At 48.3% G+C, this 15,528-nt stretch overlaps 4 protein-coding genes across 5 annotated transcripts; 2 read left to right on the plus strand and 2 right to left on the minus strand.

Moving 5' to 3' along the window:
• The first annotated feature begins 455 nt into the window (after positions 1–455).
• LOC117137360 (dopamine N-acetyltransferase) lies at positions 456–10,941 on the plus strand. 2 transcript variants are annotated; one of them, XM_033298762.1, is made up of 4 exons: positions 456–716; positions 8,985–9,158; positions 10,079–10,231; positions 10,296–10,941. In XM_033298762.1, the coding sequence occupies exons 2-4, from the start codon at positions 9,024–9,026 to the stop codon at positions 10,728–10,730; spliced, it is 723 nt and encodes a 240-aa protein (XP_033154653.1). In that variant the 5' UTR covers positions 456–716; positions 8,985–9,023; the 3' UTR covers positions 10,731–10,941. The 2 variants fall into 2 exon arrangements, with proteins under 2 accessions (XP_033154653.1, XP_033154652.1); XM_033298761.1 differs by lacking the exon at positions 456–716 and adding an exon at positions 7,674–8,253.
• Positions 10,935–11,391, minus strand: LOC117137364. Its single transcript, XM_033298766.1, has one exon. The coding sequence runs from the start codon at positions 11,282–11,284 to the stop codon at positions 10,958–10,960; it is 327 nt and encodes a 108-aa protein (XP_033154657.1). The 5' UTR covers positions 11,285–11,391; the 3' UTR covers positions 10,935–10,957.
• Positions 11,392–11,482: 91 nt separating this feature from the next.
• Positions 11,483–12,454, minus strand: LOC117137362 (dnaJ-like protein 60). Its single transcript, XM_033298763.1, has 4 exons — positions 12,312–12,454; positions 12,141–12,252; positions 11,759–12,087; positions 11,483–11,697 (listed from the first exon to the last, which is right to left on the minus strand). Exons 1-4 carry the CDS (start codon positions 12,353–12,355, stop codon positions 11,529–11,531), a joined length of 654 nt encoding a protein of 217 aa, XP_033154654.1. The 5' UTR covers positions 12,356–12,454; the 3' UTR covers positions 11,483–11,528.
• Positions 12,455–12,547: 93 nt separating this feature from the next.
• LOC117137358 (RNA polymerase II-associated protein 3) lies at positions 12,548–14,677 on the plus strand. Its single transcript, XM_033298759.1, has 6 exons — positions 12,548–12,797; positions 12,850–13,127; positions 13,187–13,395; positions 13,460–14,058; positions 14,116–14,401; positions 14,465–14,677. The coding sequence occupies exons 1-6, from the start codon at positions 12,642–12,644 to the stop codon at positions 14,554–14,556; spliced, it is 1,620 nt and encodes a 539-aa protein (XP_033154650.1). The 5' UTR covers positions 12,548–12,641; the 3' UTR covers positions 14,557–14,677.
• Positions 14,678–15,528: the final 851 nt, after the last annotated feature.

Here is a 15,528-nt window from a genome sequence, read left to right on the forward strand (position 1 = left end):
ACAATGTTCCCACAAACAGTGGGTTTTTATTATTAAAGGAATTATTAAAATTTCAAGTTAGAATATTAGATATTTTTAGACATATATCTTTGAATATGTTATTTGATTTCTCTAAAAGTGGTTAGTTTTTGAGATATTTGAAGTTACATTGCTTGGAACGAAAGCGCCTAGAGTTATGCAATATATATAGTTCTTAGTATTTAAATTTATATAACTTATTCGAATGCGATTCCCTTAAATCCCCACTTAAAGCCACTGATTACTTCCTCCGCTGGCATTGAGTGGTCTGCAGAGAGAACTCGGGAGCCCGAGGAGGAAACCCACTCAATGAATGAGCAGAACGCAGAACGGATGGGCAGAGAGATTGGGATTGGAAGCGACTGAGTTTTTGAGTTCGACCGGCGAACTATTTAAGCAACGCTCATTTGCTCATTGCATTTCAATGTGTTATCGTTGGCCATTAAAAAATAACACGAAAACATTGGTCCCAAATCGCGAGAAGAATTCCGCCTCCCTAGCATTCGAGTACACATAAGATTCTCAAGCCTGTAAAAGCTGGGCACCATCGTTTGAAAAACGTGCTAACGGTTCACTTGGTCGGTCGAATCGGAACGTATCGGGCGAAAGTCTCCAACACAAATTCCGAAATTTAACGCTTCGTGGTATCCAAATCAAAGGATTGGCGCATTGGGCCCACTTACTAGCCAATTTCACGCGTAAGTTGCCGACAAAAATACATTTTTATTTTAGAATCCAGCGGTGACATTTACGCCGCCGCCAAATGTTTTCCATTTCAAGTTCGCCGAGAATAAAACGCGAAACACTCACTATAAACTAAATCTGAACACATATGTACATATAGATGTCGGACATCGGACCGTAGTGTTTCCCGAACGGCACACACGTCCTAATTAAATGCGAACAGCGAAAACTTAAACTTTTTGGCAGGCGACCAAATCAAATAGTTTAAATGAAAACACAGATGTGGACGCTGGCAAAGTGCGACATGTGGGTACCTCACATATTCGTTAATGAAAAAGTGGAGGGATTAGGGCTAGAAGTGAGCCGGAACCAGTGCTGAGCATAAGTTGTAGTATTCCCAAGACAACTTAGCTCAACTTAATCACCCCACCGACCGACCGACTGGGGTGCCTGACAAGCCACAAATATCGTTCGGAGTGCTGGCCCTCCAGATAAGATAGCGTTCCTTATCAGCGGCGAAGAAAAAGACCATCCTCCTTATCAATCGAACAAAACTTTCCAGCATTTCGCGCTGGGAATGGCCCCGGCAGTCGTGGAGTGCTGGCCACATCGATCCGGGAACTTGTTTGTGGCTCAACCCGTTGTCAAGGCAAAACCGAGGGGCGGCTCTAAGTATTCGACCCCAAGGGGCAGTCCACCGCAGGGCGTGACAATTGACCAAATTTAATCGTGGCCCACACGCACGACTGCGCTGCCAATAACAAGCAGAGAAATAAATGAAATACCAGCAAACTGCACGCGGGCAATGAGAATCTCGGTCCTTGGGCGGCGGGAAAAGCAAATATGTGAGAAGCCACTGCTTTCCCCGGTCCTCAAATCACACACACACACACACAGGACTGCGAGCCATGTGTATCCTATTTATTTCAATTGATTTGGGGGCAACGTGGCGTATGAGCAACGCCGCAGGCAGGCAAAGGGGGAAATGGCAGAAGTTCCCAGCATCAGGCAGCAGGAGGAGTCCTGCAGACTCCTCCTCGCCCTCGAACTCTCGACTTTTATACAGCATTTTGTATCGATTTGATTGGATTCCATTCCATTCGATGCCCTGCCGCACGGTTTTGTGGCTTTTCAATGCGCTCCAATAAAGCTGACTGGGCGCCTCGCACGCCTGACTTAATTGGATTTAATTACAGGGTGGCCTTGATGGCTCCAACTAGTCTCTACTAAGATGGTTTGGATAAATCCAATTAATACGTAAAATGGACAAGACAGAGTGCACACAGCAAACCAGACCGGAGTACCTAATCCTTGAAGTCGAGGCTAGCGAGGCTGCACTGTAGCTGACCCGCCGGGGCAAACAAGCAATGAGTAAAATGCGGAAAACTCTGTATTTGATACAATAGATTTCCCTGACCCAACTGGATGCAGGAGGCGAATAAGTTTTGCCGTTTTTCCCCTACTCTCCGATTTCCCCCGCTGAGTTATGGAGGGTCATTTCTCATTCAATTAAATAAATGAAACTCCATGAATATTGCAGGATGGAACATCCAGGCCCATTCAGGGAGTTCATTAAGTCCGCAAGCCCACGGAAAAGCCTTTGTCAATTAGTCAAAGCGCTTCAAGAGCCAACCAATTAGGCTAAAATGTTTGTTGCCTCTTCCAGCGCCGTTGATGCCCCAAATCAGCGCAGCACGGCCCCTGCCCCCAGATTCGCTTTAAAGGACCCTCAGCCAAACAATAACAATGAAAACACATCAAAATCAATCTGTCAACAAAAGTCGAGCAAAGTGCTGACTACACAGACGCCGCCCCGGGCAACTGACAAAGCGTCCTGACTACGTGCCGCCCCAAAGCCCTTCCACGATGATTACGTTGTGAAGGAGCACGCCACTCCGGACTCCGCACTCCGGAGTCGGCCAAGTGTTTAAAACACCCTTCAGCCCTCAGCCTTCAGCCCTCAGACCCCCTCCGCCACTCCGAATCCCATTGAGCTCCGAGCTCCTCAGTCGAGGATGTCGTTTTATTACAAGAGGAAAGACAAACAGCAAAATGGCGCCAACATTGTCAGAGTGTCAGCTTGTTGCCGTTGCTGCTTCTGTTCCCGCTGTTGCTCCTGCTGCTGCTGCTCCTTCGCTGGGTTCTGTTGCTCCGGGCAGTCGAGCGGGATGGGGAGGCTGCCTCCCCCAGCCTGCGGGATTCAGTATAATCACGATGGTGATGATGATGCCTGTGCACTGGTGCACGGATTTCGCTTGGCTTCCTGCCAGCAATTTGCGCTGCCGTGCGTTCTTCGTGCACTGAGCAAAAGCAGATGTGCTTATCTAAACTAAATTTAGTTATAGCTTTTTTACGAGGGTCTTCAAAATCTTGTGGGCTTTGATAAGTACCTAATATAGTAACTGTCTTAGCACAAGGGCTTCGTGCTAAAGCACTCCCCAGCAAACACACCGTTGATAAGGAAATTAATCAGTTCAAGTACGATGTTATGTGACAATCAAGAGCCTGATTAACAAAAAACCCAATGAATTGATAAGCGCACAGAGTGTGATTAACCAGTGTTTCGCAGTGTTTGTTCGGCTCGGCGCACATGGCGTATGCGCAATGTTGCTGGCGTTGCATCCGTTGCCTGGGTGAACAGAGGGGGTGGTTAGTGGTAAGGATGCGAGTGTATGTGCGCCAGCCAGATTGGAGGAGGAGGCCAGAGCTTATTGTTCACTGTTGCTTGCAACAACAGCAGATCCTTTGAATCCTTTTCGCTGGGTTTGCGCCCCAGCAGATGGCAGGCATTATCCGCCGCCTGGCTGGGATTTGCATTTCAATGGTAACTAGCCCGGATTGAGTTGGTCGGGATTTCAGACATCCTTTCAGCGGCGGCTGGACGAAAAATGCGAGGAAATTGCCCGGGCCCGTGATGAATTTAAATGAAGTTTGCTGCTGAAATGGGCAAAATGCAATTTACAACTTAAATGGGTAATTTGCAGATGGAAGTGAATAGTTGGTGTCGCCCCATCATCGCTTATGGAAACGAAATGCATCGCCCAGGCGGCATTTCCGATGTGGAATTAAACGAGCAAATTGCGTGGAACTCAAATGAATTCAAGTGAATTCAAATGAACACCCATATGGCTGGTGTGAATAGCCCGATAATCCATTTGCATCGTTTCCGTTTCACCAGCTCAAACAATTGAGTTCGTGCACTTTTCGCAGATAGCTGCAGATTAGTTCTAATGTGTTTAGAATGCCGCATTAGTCTGCACAATAGGCGGATTTTAGAGCTTCCAGCCAACTGATCGACTAGTTCGTACTCAGTACCCTTGCAACCCAGCAACATACATTATACATTTTTCACATGCTCAAAAAGTTGATTGTAGAGACTACATTTATGGAAATTTGTATTTCTATATAATTAACTTCGTGTTGCAATATCTTTCCAATAAAAAAATCATAAATTGTTGGTTGTTACTATGTACTATGCTTATGTACTTAATTACAGTGTTTGTTGACAGACCATTTAGTGTAGATTTGCATTTCTAAGATTTTGATTTCGAGCATACCCCTCTATCTTTACAACCTTTTAACTGCTCCAACCACCACCGCGGATCTGGGCAGCCAGACAAGCGGAGCTAGTGCCTCATTCGGTGGCAATGGATTGGAGTGGGGGCCACGGCGGAGGAGCGAGAAGGGGCGGCTAATCCGATTAGGCGGCTTTTAACTCTATTAAGCTGAATCAAACTTTCAAAGCCTCTGGCCATGTCCTCCTCCCCCTCGGTTTCCAGTCACGTTCTGCCACAAGTTGGCCAGCTCCCAGCTCCCAGCTCCACCTGTGGCCATGGGCCGCGTGTCCAAGCCCAAGCGTAGGAAATTGGTTCCGGCTTGTGGCAACTGTCGGAAAAGCTGGTGACAAAGCTGCCAGGTTTATGGTCCACCCAAACTGATTCCACCGATCGATCCCACAGCGAACAATTCGAATGATTTATGGCGAATGTAAATGAAAAGTTGTGATTTATATGACAGCGGCCACTAATTGTGGGTATGTCTCGATTCCGTCGCGCAGGTGAAAAGCATTGAATGTGAGTTCTGTGGGTGATTTGCATATTCCAACTAATCTTACACGTGTAGGCATTCGAATGCATTTAATCTATATCAGGGGAAACTATTAATATTGATTAATTAAAAGTAAATAATTGAGTGTTGGAAGCAACTGACTTTAGAAAAGGACGAGGACTCTACTTTGGTCAGAAAGATCTAGCTTGATCTTTATAAATCATAAAGTAATGATATTCACTTAATCGTATGTAATATCAAACAATCTATTAAAGCTGAGTTAATTCATTTTATTGCCGCTCATGACAGCCTTCATATCTGCAACGACTTTTAACATGACAATTTAATTTAATAACTCATTTATTTAACTTAAGACAGATCCCCTGGCTTGCATTGCCTAGTTAGCATATAAATTGGTAGAGGACGCCCACTCTCGCGGCTATCGGATCTTAATCGGCTTGGCGTGTTCCTTAAATAATTGTTAAGTAATGCTGATAAATGACCCGTGCACTGGCACCTGGTGCGGATTTGCATGGGACCTTGATCCGATCGAGTTCAGCTGAGATTCAAGTGTTCCCAACTAAGCACAGTTCTTTGCGAAAGTGCCCAGTGATTGAAAGAGAGTTCAAGCATTTGGACAAGCATTCAATCATCGCGACTGCAACCGCAAATTGCCAACCATTTCGGTGCTCAGCTAAACGGCGTTAATGTGATTCTAATTATCCGCATGCAAACAAATCGCAACGAGGCGATGACGGCGGGCCGCTCAGCACTTTGAAGTAATCGCGCCGCAATATCACTCATTCGCACCGTGGGCCGCAGTGGGTGTGCAACACTTGAGTGCCTACTAGGCACCTTTGCAACACTGGCACTTCCGCTCGGAAATCAAGCTAAATCAAATCAAGCCATTCAATGCAATTACACCATCAACACTTTATGCGATTGAGCTCTACTCACTTCACAGACTGATTGAGTAATTACCCGCGGCTGGTCGCGCACTTAACTTATGCGTGTAACTAAGTTATGGTGCGCGAAACATTTGTATCTGTCACTTAGTCCGATATCGGTGTGCATAATCCGCGGACCCCACAGAACGTGCAAACCCGTTTTGCAGCCGTTCGACAATTTTGGCAGCTCAATCAGCGATCTTTGTTTAAGATTCCAGATTTAAGACCTATTGCGATTCATTAGGAGAGTGACTCGCTGAACGAAAGCGACGCTTTGGATTCGAATGCAGGGGTACTGAACTACCTATTAAGTCGAAAATACCCGCCTAAGTATGGGTGGCTCGATCCAAACGCGTCGCAGCCTTTACTCACCCACCGGATATAGCTCCAAGTGTGGTTCCAAGTATAAATACCGCCAATTGCACCTGCACCCAGCCACCCAGAACTGACTCATCTTGCGTCTTGGAGCCCAAACAATGCGAAGAGGCGCGACTCTGGGCGATTGAGATAAATTTAGTGCTCCACTTCTGAGTGTCGGCGGAGATCGTCTGGTGGTCTGACGACCCGAAACGAGTTTCCCAAAAAAAGAGACAGAAACGTGACTGAGTGGAGGAGTGGACAAGCGGTCGACGAAATAATAAATTTTGTAAACAAAATTATCCATGAAAAGTTTCCAGCGATTGTGCATGATAAACAGTTTCGTTGACAATTTGCATTTTTTGCCCGCTAATTGCGGTCTGTTTTTATGACCGCCTGAATAATCCATAGGCAAAACACATTCGAAATCAGCCAGATTTTCGACGAAACAATCGCGGGAGTTAATGTCCGGAATAATTCCGTAATATTCGAACTAAAGAGCCGGAGAAATAGAGATAGATATTCGTATTCATGGGTGATAATTGGAGAGCGCGCGCCAAACTAAACAAGCCACACGGCGAAGAATGTAAATATACACATACCCCGCCGTTCCGACGATTCGCCATTGCTCCCCGTATCCACCGATTTCTGGGAGAGACCTCCACCTCCACAACGGCGTTGTGTTTCTTTCTTTTGTCGCATTTTAATTGAGCCAGCGGCGTGCGCTCCGCTTTGCTCGTTTGCACGGCCAAAACAAAATAAAAAGAAATAAAATAAAATAAAATAAAAAGAAACAAAAAGAGAAGAAAATAAAATACGCGACAGCTGCGCGCGGAAAGTAAACAAAAACAGCACGGGAGGATCGGGCAGTCCGCCGTGGAAAGATCATTCACTGCGGGATTGGTACGCATACGCCGTGTGGGTTTTAATTGCGGCCAATATTTCGGGGGTGTGCCTCTCGACTTGTTTACTCCGTATTCTGGAAGGGCTACTCAAGCATTCCGCGCTGTAACATCACTCATACGCCCCGTGGCCGCTAGTGCGAAAATATCTGGTGCATAATAATCCATACATTCCCTGCTAGAAATTACTGCCTGGAATAACTATTAATATGCTCAGGATTGCTATTGTTTCAAATGGCTAGACTCGAGATCGTAAATCAGAAAAACCTGAAAAGAATGGAAAAGTACGGCTGACACCTTCCTGGTGGACAAGCCTGCTCCTTCGGCCGATCCAACCTGGCCAACTGACCTTGATAGCCAGCACAGTTCAGCCTCTCGACATCGCTGCACTAATTTCTAACCAGTTTACCTTTTTCGCCTTACTTTTGCCAACAAAAAAAAGCGAGACAAGAGGGAAATGTCGCGAACCGCTGACCGCAGACCACAAACACAACGCCCTCCTCCACGTCGGAAGTGCCGGCGGGGAAAGGCCCATCTTGGAAAGTCCAGGAAGCGGCTGCCAACTGGTCGGTGGCCCAAGAGAGCGCAAACCAGTCACGACCCGCTCTCTTTGGCCGATAACCGAGCAAATAGACTGCTATGCGGACGGCTGTGTGGCCGATGGATTCGACCGGCAACCGCTGGCTCCGTCCAGCGCCTCTCTCAGTCGCGAATGAGCAGCCGGCGTGCGGGGCTCTGCGCTTAGACCGTTCCGATTGCGACTGCGAATCCGAATCCGATTCCAAATACACTCTCTCGCCGCGATCCGCTGGCTATATAAGGTGCAAACGGGCCCGACTTCTGGCATTCATTGTTTGCTCGCAGGCCCATCGAGTTCTCGCGCCAGGATCGCCTCCAAGGATCGCTCCTTCCAGTCCGCCCATCAATCTTGCTCCGAGTCCCAGCCGGAGAACCAGAGAGCCCCGTGATTGTGTACCCCACCTAGTGTTTATCAAAGCAAAGTCAAACTAAAAGCCAAACAGCGCCAAATACAAACAGAGATTCGTCGGCGGCGAAGTAAACAAAACATCGCAAAACGTGCGCGCCAGCAAAAAAGCGAAATAATCGAAATAAGGGAAAAATTCGCCATAAATTTTCCCGACATCCCCATATCCCGATAGCCCCTTCCCCGCCGCCACCAAGAGAAAGAACAAAAGAAAGCGTTTTGCAATAAACAAAACCAGACAGGCAACATGGAAGTGCAGAAGCTGCCGGACCAGTCGCTGATATCCAGCATGATGCTGGACTCCCGATGCGGGGTAAGTGTGGCTCCAGCCACCCACTCCTCCAGCGAGGTGCTCTATAAATACCAGTGGGGCATCCAATAATAGACGAGACCAATGGGGTAAACACCATTTTCCTGGGGGCCAAGGCAGCCACTTCTGTGATTTGGCATGTGCGAATTTTCCAAATCCAAATTCCTTCTGGATCGGTTTATGGCCCCTCGGCATTTATGGGGCATCAGTCAATGGAACGTGATTTTATGAGGTGGCAACTATGGAGGAACCTTTAATCCGACCTAGCTGCTCAAGCAAATCACTCGAAGGCCTAAATATAAGTGTGCCTCGAAATATTCCCAAGACAGCTGTATAAACAAATTGGTTATTTTGAGTATGCTCTTTTTAACTAATAATATAACTAATAGTATAGTAAACCACATCTGCCAGCTATAGCTCATAACTCGGGAACTGCGACCTTAGTTTCGGTTCTATAATTTATGGCTCCTGTCGCTGGCGAACACGAAAACAAAATGCGAGGAACATGGTCGGTCGGTGGAAAATGGACGTGGAAATGGAAATGCACGGGATCGCCATCCATGAGCTGCGAAATATACAAAACAAATTAAGCTGCCTTTCATCTAAGAGCCATAAATAATAATGTTTCCTATGCGCCGCCCGACTTTCCCCCGCCCATCCACACATCTGAGCAGCCAACCATTCCTCCATCCATCGAAAGTATCTGAACGATTTGTTTTTCTGGCGCTTTGCAGCTGAACGAATTGTATCCGATCGCCCGGCTGACACAGAAAATGGAGGACGCATTGACCGTCTCTGGGAAGCCAGCCGCATGCCCCGTCGACCAGGACTGCCCCTACACCATCGAACTGATCCAGCCGGAGGACGGGGAGGCGGTGATAGCCATGCTCAAGACCTTTTTCTTCAAGGTAAGTGCGCTCCCGCCCATTCTACACATCCACATTGTATTGTAATCAGGAGCTGCTAGGGAGATTGGTGTGCATATCGCTGAAGCCAATCAAGCCGAACACCTGGCTCCGGAATTTGTAACTGCTTGCCGAATAATTTGAATCGAAAGGCGGCGCACAAAGGTGAATTTGAATAATTTCCAGCGAATTTCAATTAGCTAATTAGGCTTTAATTCAGATCGAAATTCGCACACTAAACTTGAATTAATGCGTTTGCCAATCCCTGGGAATTCATGGGAATTCCAGCCCCCGCCGGGAGTTTGCCCCGTTTCGGGGCATGTGGAATCTTGTGGAGCCCGCCGACCAGTATTCCAGTATTCGGCTGTCGTGAGATGTCTTGACATGATCCATGTCACGGCTAGCTTTCAGCTGGTCTTGCATCACGACTCTTGGCGATCTGAATCTCAATCTCAATTGGAATCTGAATCCAATGCGCTCGCTTGATCTTGACTGGATCAGGTTCCAGTTCTCGATGGGGCCGGCCAATGAGAATGCTCCCTGCACAGACCCAGACCAATTGGGCACTCAAGACCTATATTTATGCATACGTATGTATATACTGCATGCTGATTAGTATGCATGCCACGCCCGCTGGCCACAGCCGCCCCCTCCGGCGGGAGATGTCGATATGCAAATCGAGTTCCGTTCGCCATTCCCCAGCTGCCTCCATAAATTATTGGAAAATCTTTGGCCGAGGCAATGCGTGCATAAATCACTTGACTCAATTGAATTGCCGATCAATTCCACGATCGTGTCGCCTAATAGCGCCGCCAATTTGTTCGCTCAGCAGATCCCCAGATTGATGATCAATTCGATCCGAATGGGTGGGCCAGTGCGCTGATGAATCTAATGAATCTGTTCCGCTTTCCTTTTCCGCACAGGATGAACCGCTGAACACCTTCCTCGACCTCGGCGAGTGCAAGGAGCTGGAGAAGTTCTCCCTGAAGCCGCTTCCCGACAACTGCTCCTACAAGGCGGTCAACAAGAAGGGCGAGATTATCGGTCTGTTCCTCAATGGCCTGATGAGGCGTCCGGTAGGTGAACCTATTAAGTATGATAAGTATGTTGCATGACTAATTGTGCTCCATCTTTGCGTAGTCCCCCGATGATGTGCCCGAGAAGGCGGCCGACTCCTGCGAACATCCCAAATTCAAGAAGATCCTCTCGCTGATGGACCACGTGGAGGAGCAGTTCAACATCTTCGACGTGTATCCCGACGAGGAGCTCATCCTGGACGGCAAGATCCTGTCGGTGGACACCAACTACCGGGGCCTGGGCATCGCAGGCCGCCTGACGGAGAGGGCGTACGAGTACATGCGGGAGAACGGCATCAATGTGTACCACGTGCTCTGCTCCAGCCACTACTCCGCCAGGGTGATGGAGAAGCTGGGATTCCACGAGGTGTTCAGCATGCAGTTCGCCGACTACAAGCCCGAGGGAGAGGTGGTCTTCAAGCCGGCGGCCCCGCACGTGGGCATGCGGGTGATGGCCAAGGAAGTGGGTCCCGCGAAGGCGGTGAAGACCAAGCTGTAGACGATCTGAGCTCGGATTTTGTACTATCGTATGTGATTCTTTAGTTTGTAGTGCGGTGGCGGGTTCCCGGTAGTGTATCCACGTTCGATTCAGAGTAGTGTAAACAAACAGTACAAGTTACGTATTTATCTAATTTAATTTGCCCGTCGCGACGGTAAACTTAAGTGTTTTGTGTTTAGAACGAGCTCAAAATAAAACCTTGTCTTAATAACCGACTGGACAACAACTTAGCCCCTGGCGCGGCGGGAGTTCGACTTCCTGTTCTTGCCGGAGCGCTTGGCCTGGCTCCGTTTGGCCTGGGTCTTCTTGGCGTTCAGCTTCCGGTTGCTCCTGGTCCTGGAGCTCCGGCTGGTGCTGCTGGCGGTGGTGGTGCCCACACGGATCCTCCTCACAATCGAGTACGTCAGGTTGGACAGGTACACTTTCTTGGGCGTGCCGGACGAGCTGTAGGTGGGACTGGTGGAAGAGGTGGAGTTCTGCGAACTGGACAAGTCCAGGCAGCAGAGCACGAGCACCACGATGCACAGGGTGCCGACTTGAATCGTTGACTTCATGTTGGTAGTAGGATTGCTTGGAATATGCTTCGATGGATGCGGCCGGAGTGCTTAAGTAGTCGCCCTGGTTGTTTGCACAGTTTGCACAATCGCCTACGAAGGCCGACGAAATTGTTTAATTTTGCAAAACACTGGCGCTTAAGCAATTGCTTTTGCGTTTGCTTTGCCTTGAACCAAAACAAAATATTCAAAAATAGCTATCTGCTTTCACGTTTAATTTGACCAAAGGAAATGGGGAAATGGATTACTTAGCCGAAGACTGGTTGAAAGGACTCCGCGACATACGGTCCACCATGCGACGCACTTGCTCCTCGTTGCCGTACTTCTGGGCGTCGGCCACAACGGCGGCATGGTGGGAATTAGCCTCTGCTGAGATTTCGTCCTGGATCTGGCGGCTCAGTTTAAAGGACGACCTGTTGGGAATGGTGAAAGTTTAGTGTAACCACTTAAATTCTCTGGTTCATAATCAATCACCTGACGGAGGTGAAGCCAAAGAGTGCCCCGACGAAGCCTAGGGCCATCAGAACCATGGCCACCTGCCAGTTGGAGACCCTCTTCAGACCCCGGATGCCATAGTACGGTCCTGGATTGGGATCGTAGTTGGGCCTCACATCCCACGCCTGGCCGGGATTGACCGTCTCGCCCACGGGACTTCGGTCCGAGCGCGGTGGCTGCCACAGCAGGCTGTCATCGTAGTCTCGCCTCCGCTGCGGCTTTATCAGGGTCTTGTACGCCTCGGAGATCTGAACAAATCGGGCTGTGCGCTCCGGACACGCAGCATTGCTTTTAACATCTGGGTGGTACTGCGGGAAAGGCGGGGCTTAGGAGGCTCCGTTGGAATCTTGGAGTTACTTACCAATTTGGAGAGCTGGACAAAGGCATTACGGACTTCGCGGGTGCTGCAATCATGGCGAATATTCAGAACTTCATAGTGCGTTTCGGGTTTTCTTGGTTTGTCGTTGGAGAAACTGCGCAATAGGCAAGCATTTACTTTATATAACAACTTTTTTAGCCGTAAAGTCCTTACTTACGCACATATCCAGCTCGAGTGGGGAGGCACAACCTCAGCATTGTGAGCTGTATTAGTATTATTTGTGCTGATCTGTCGGAGAAAGCATAATTTTTAACTAGGGCTTTCAAAATAAAATCAAAACACAAAACAGCTGATTTGAGCGCCTTACTCTGGCAACCCTAGGTGGCCAGCTACGAAAATAGAGTTGGCAGCTCCGTTCGATGAAACAGCAACTCAGTTGAACTATCGACAGCGAGCAGTGCTGCCATACTGTCGGAGCTCTAGTAACAGAAACAACATAAATTCATTTAATATTTCTTTTGCCGCTTGACAACGCAAATCACCATGAGTGCACAGGAAAAAGCCTTCGAACTGCAGCGCCAGGTGCGCCAGAACGCACGGGAGTACGAGAACTCCGTGAAGGACTTGTACTCCTGGGAGCAAGACATCAAAATCAAGGAGAAAGAGCTCCAGAAGTCGCCGCTTTCTGCCGCCAATAAGGTGAGCTTTAAATTCTTTGGGATTACAAGTAAAGCTCACACTTTCAATGCAGGATCTGCCGGTGCGCAGTCATGTCCAGACAGACAAGGCGCGGAAGGAGAGCCCCTCCTCCTCGGCGGCCAGCTCACCCACGGAGAAACAGGACTTGCCAGTGGACCCTGTGGCCCAGCAGTACAAGAAGGCCAACGACATCAAGGACCGTGGAAACACCTATGTCAAGCAGGGCGAGTACGAGAAGGCCATTGTGGCCTACTCCACTGCCATTGCCGTCTATCCCCACGATCCCATTTACCACATTAACCGGGCCTTGTGCTACCTAAAACAGGAGCGGTAGGACTGCTTAGAATGTTCTGGATACTTCTTCACTACATGCATATATATCCTTGCAGCTTTGATCAGTGCGTGGAGGACTGCGAGGCCGCCATTGCGCTGGACAAGCTCTGCGTGAAGGCTTACTACCGGCGAATGCAGGCCAACGAGTCCCTGGGCAACAACATGGAAGCCCTGAAGGATTGCACCACAGTGCTGGCCATCGAGCCGAAGAACATCGAGGCCAAGAGGAGCCTGGCCAGAATCAACGACCGCCTGCGCAAGATTTGTAAATATAATTTAAACTACCTAGTACGCAGATTTTAAGACTATCCTGGTCATCATCCTTACAGCCACCAAAAGTGGGCCAAACTTTACGCCCGATCGTCCTGGCATGATTGAGATCTTGCCAATCGAGAAGCCTGTTTATAAGCGCTCCAAGAAGGCAATGCGCAGTGTGCCCGTTGTAGACGTGGTATCTCCTCGTGCTGCCATCGATGATAGCAACCAACTACGCATTTCGGATGAGGACATAGATAAGATATTTAATAGTAACTGCGGCATAATCGAGGAGGTAAAAAAAACAAATCAAAAGCCGACGCCGACGCCAGACACATCAAGTCCACCCAAAGCTGTGACCATTGCTGAGAGCTCCAAAGAAGCCAAGCCTGCCAAACAGACTGCGGGCAAGGAAGCACCAGCTGTGGAAGCCCCCAAAAAAACAGAAACACACAAGGATACCAAGATTGCGCCTGAATCCGATAGTGAGACCAAGCCAAGTTCACCCAAAAAGACGGCTGTCGAGGTCCCCAAGGTTCAGACTCCAGTTTCTCCGCCAAAGACCACAATAGAACGCAGCCCAGAAGTCAAGGCGCCAGAAGTCAATACCGTGCAAACTGAAAAAATCGAACAAAGTTCGAGCAACAACGCAATGTCACCCAGTCCAATAGAGGTAGGTTCGCTTAAGATCAAAGCTGAGCTGTTATTAAACGAATTCTGTATGATTTAGCGCTTCTTACCGCCCGCACCCACGAGCACAGCACAGTTCCATGTGACCTGGAAGGAGCTGAGTGGTCCGCAGAAATACCAATACCTAAAGTCCATTGAAGTGCCGAATCTGTGTAAGATCCTGGGAGCAGGCTTTGATTCGGACACGTTTGCGGACCTGCTGCGCACCATCCACGACTACTTTGTACCAAATAAGGAGCCAAACACAGCGGCTATCCTGATGGAGGTCAGCAAAAATGACGAGTTCACCATTTTGGCCATGCTCATGTCCGCAGAGGAGAAGAAAAGTAGGTGGCAAAACGTTCTATGCATAACTTCGTTTGCATTTTATGTGCTTCCCCTTTTCACAGTGGTTTCGTCTATCTTCAAAGCCATCAAGAACTGGCCCAGCAAGAATCCGGCTGTGCTGGACAACCTATACAAGGAATACGGAGTAGCCTAAACACACAATGTTTCAAGTTTAAATGTACTTAAGTTGCTTCAAATTGTTAGCTCAAAAACCAACTAAAACAACTCAAATATAAAGAGGATTTGTAGATAGGATCCCAAAACGTTACACAGAATGAGAGTGAATGAATGTGTTTAGTTCGGCGTTTATAAGATACGCTAAGATGCGCACTAGTTACACTTGCTGGGAATTTCTCAGCGTGACTCATGTTTTTTAGCCCAGTGTGAGCCGAAAATTCCATATGCAGAAGACCATTTGAGCTAACAAGCCGTTCTTGTCCGACCAGACCATGAATATTGAATAACCAATTGAGTAATACGAATTAGTGTAATTTACATAAATCAGCGCATTAATTCAATCTGCGAAGCCACCTAAAATGGGCCTTCCAGCAAGAACAACAACTCCATTAAGCGACGTTAAGTTGGAAGCGCTGATCAGTCGGTTTATCCGATCCGCGCACATATCATTACAGCGACACCACATCCAGGAGCACCAGGAGGGGCCCCCGAAGCAGGAGGGGCATCTCGGCGAGAACCGCGCACCACCGAGGCACCCGGACAACCCACTAATTGCGTGAGAGCTGGTGCACTAAGCACGGGGGCCGGGTTTTACTTAAGCCCATTGTGCCGCCGCTAGTTATAATTTAATTTACATTTTTCTTAACCAACGCTGGCTGCGATTTATCAATTTCTCGCCGCGAGAGAATCCGCGAGAGCGCTTCCTCCAGGGTTGCCGCTCCATTTGGCGGCCGGCGAGCTGCAAGTCGAGCTGGATCCAATCTGTATTTATTGCTTTAAAATCTTCACCAGCTGAATGCAAAGTTTATAACACAGCCAGAATAAGCTTATATGGAAAATCAATCAAATGATCACATAATCCTGATGCGAACGCCACATCATTTTGACACTAGTTCAAGCTATATGTTTATATTTTCGATAAATCCCGCCCAGCTAGCGTTCCAGCGAG

This window comes from Drosophila mauritiana, chromosome 2R, assembly GCF_004382145.1.
Source record: "Drosophila mauritiana strain mau12 chromosome 2R, ASM438214v1, whole genome shotgun sequence".
NCBI lineage: Eukaryota > Metazoa > Arthropoda > Insecta > Diptera > Drosophilidae > Drosophila > Drosophila mauritiana.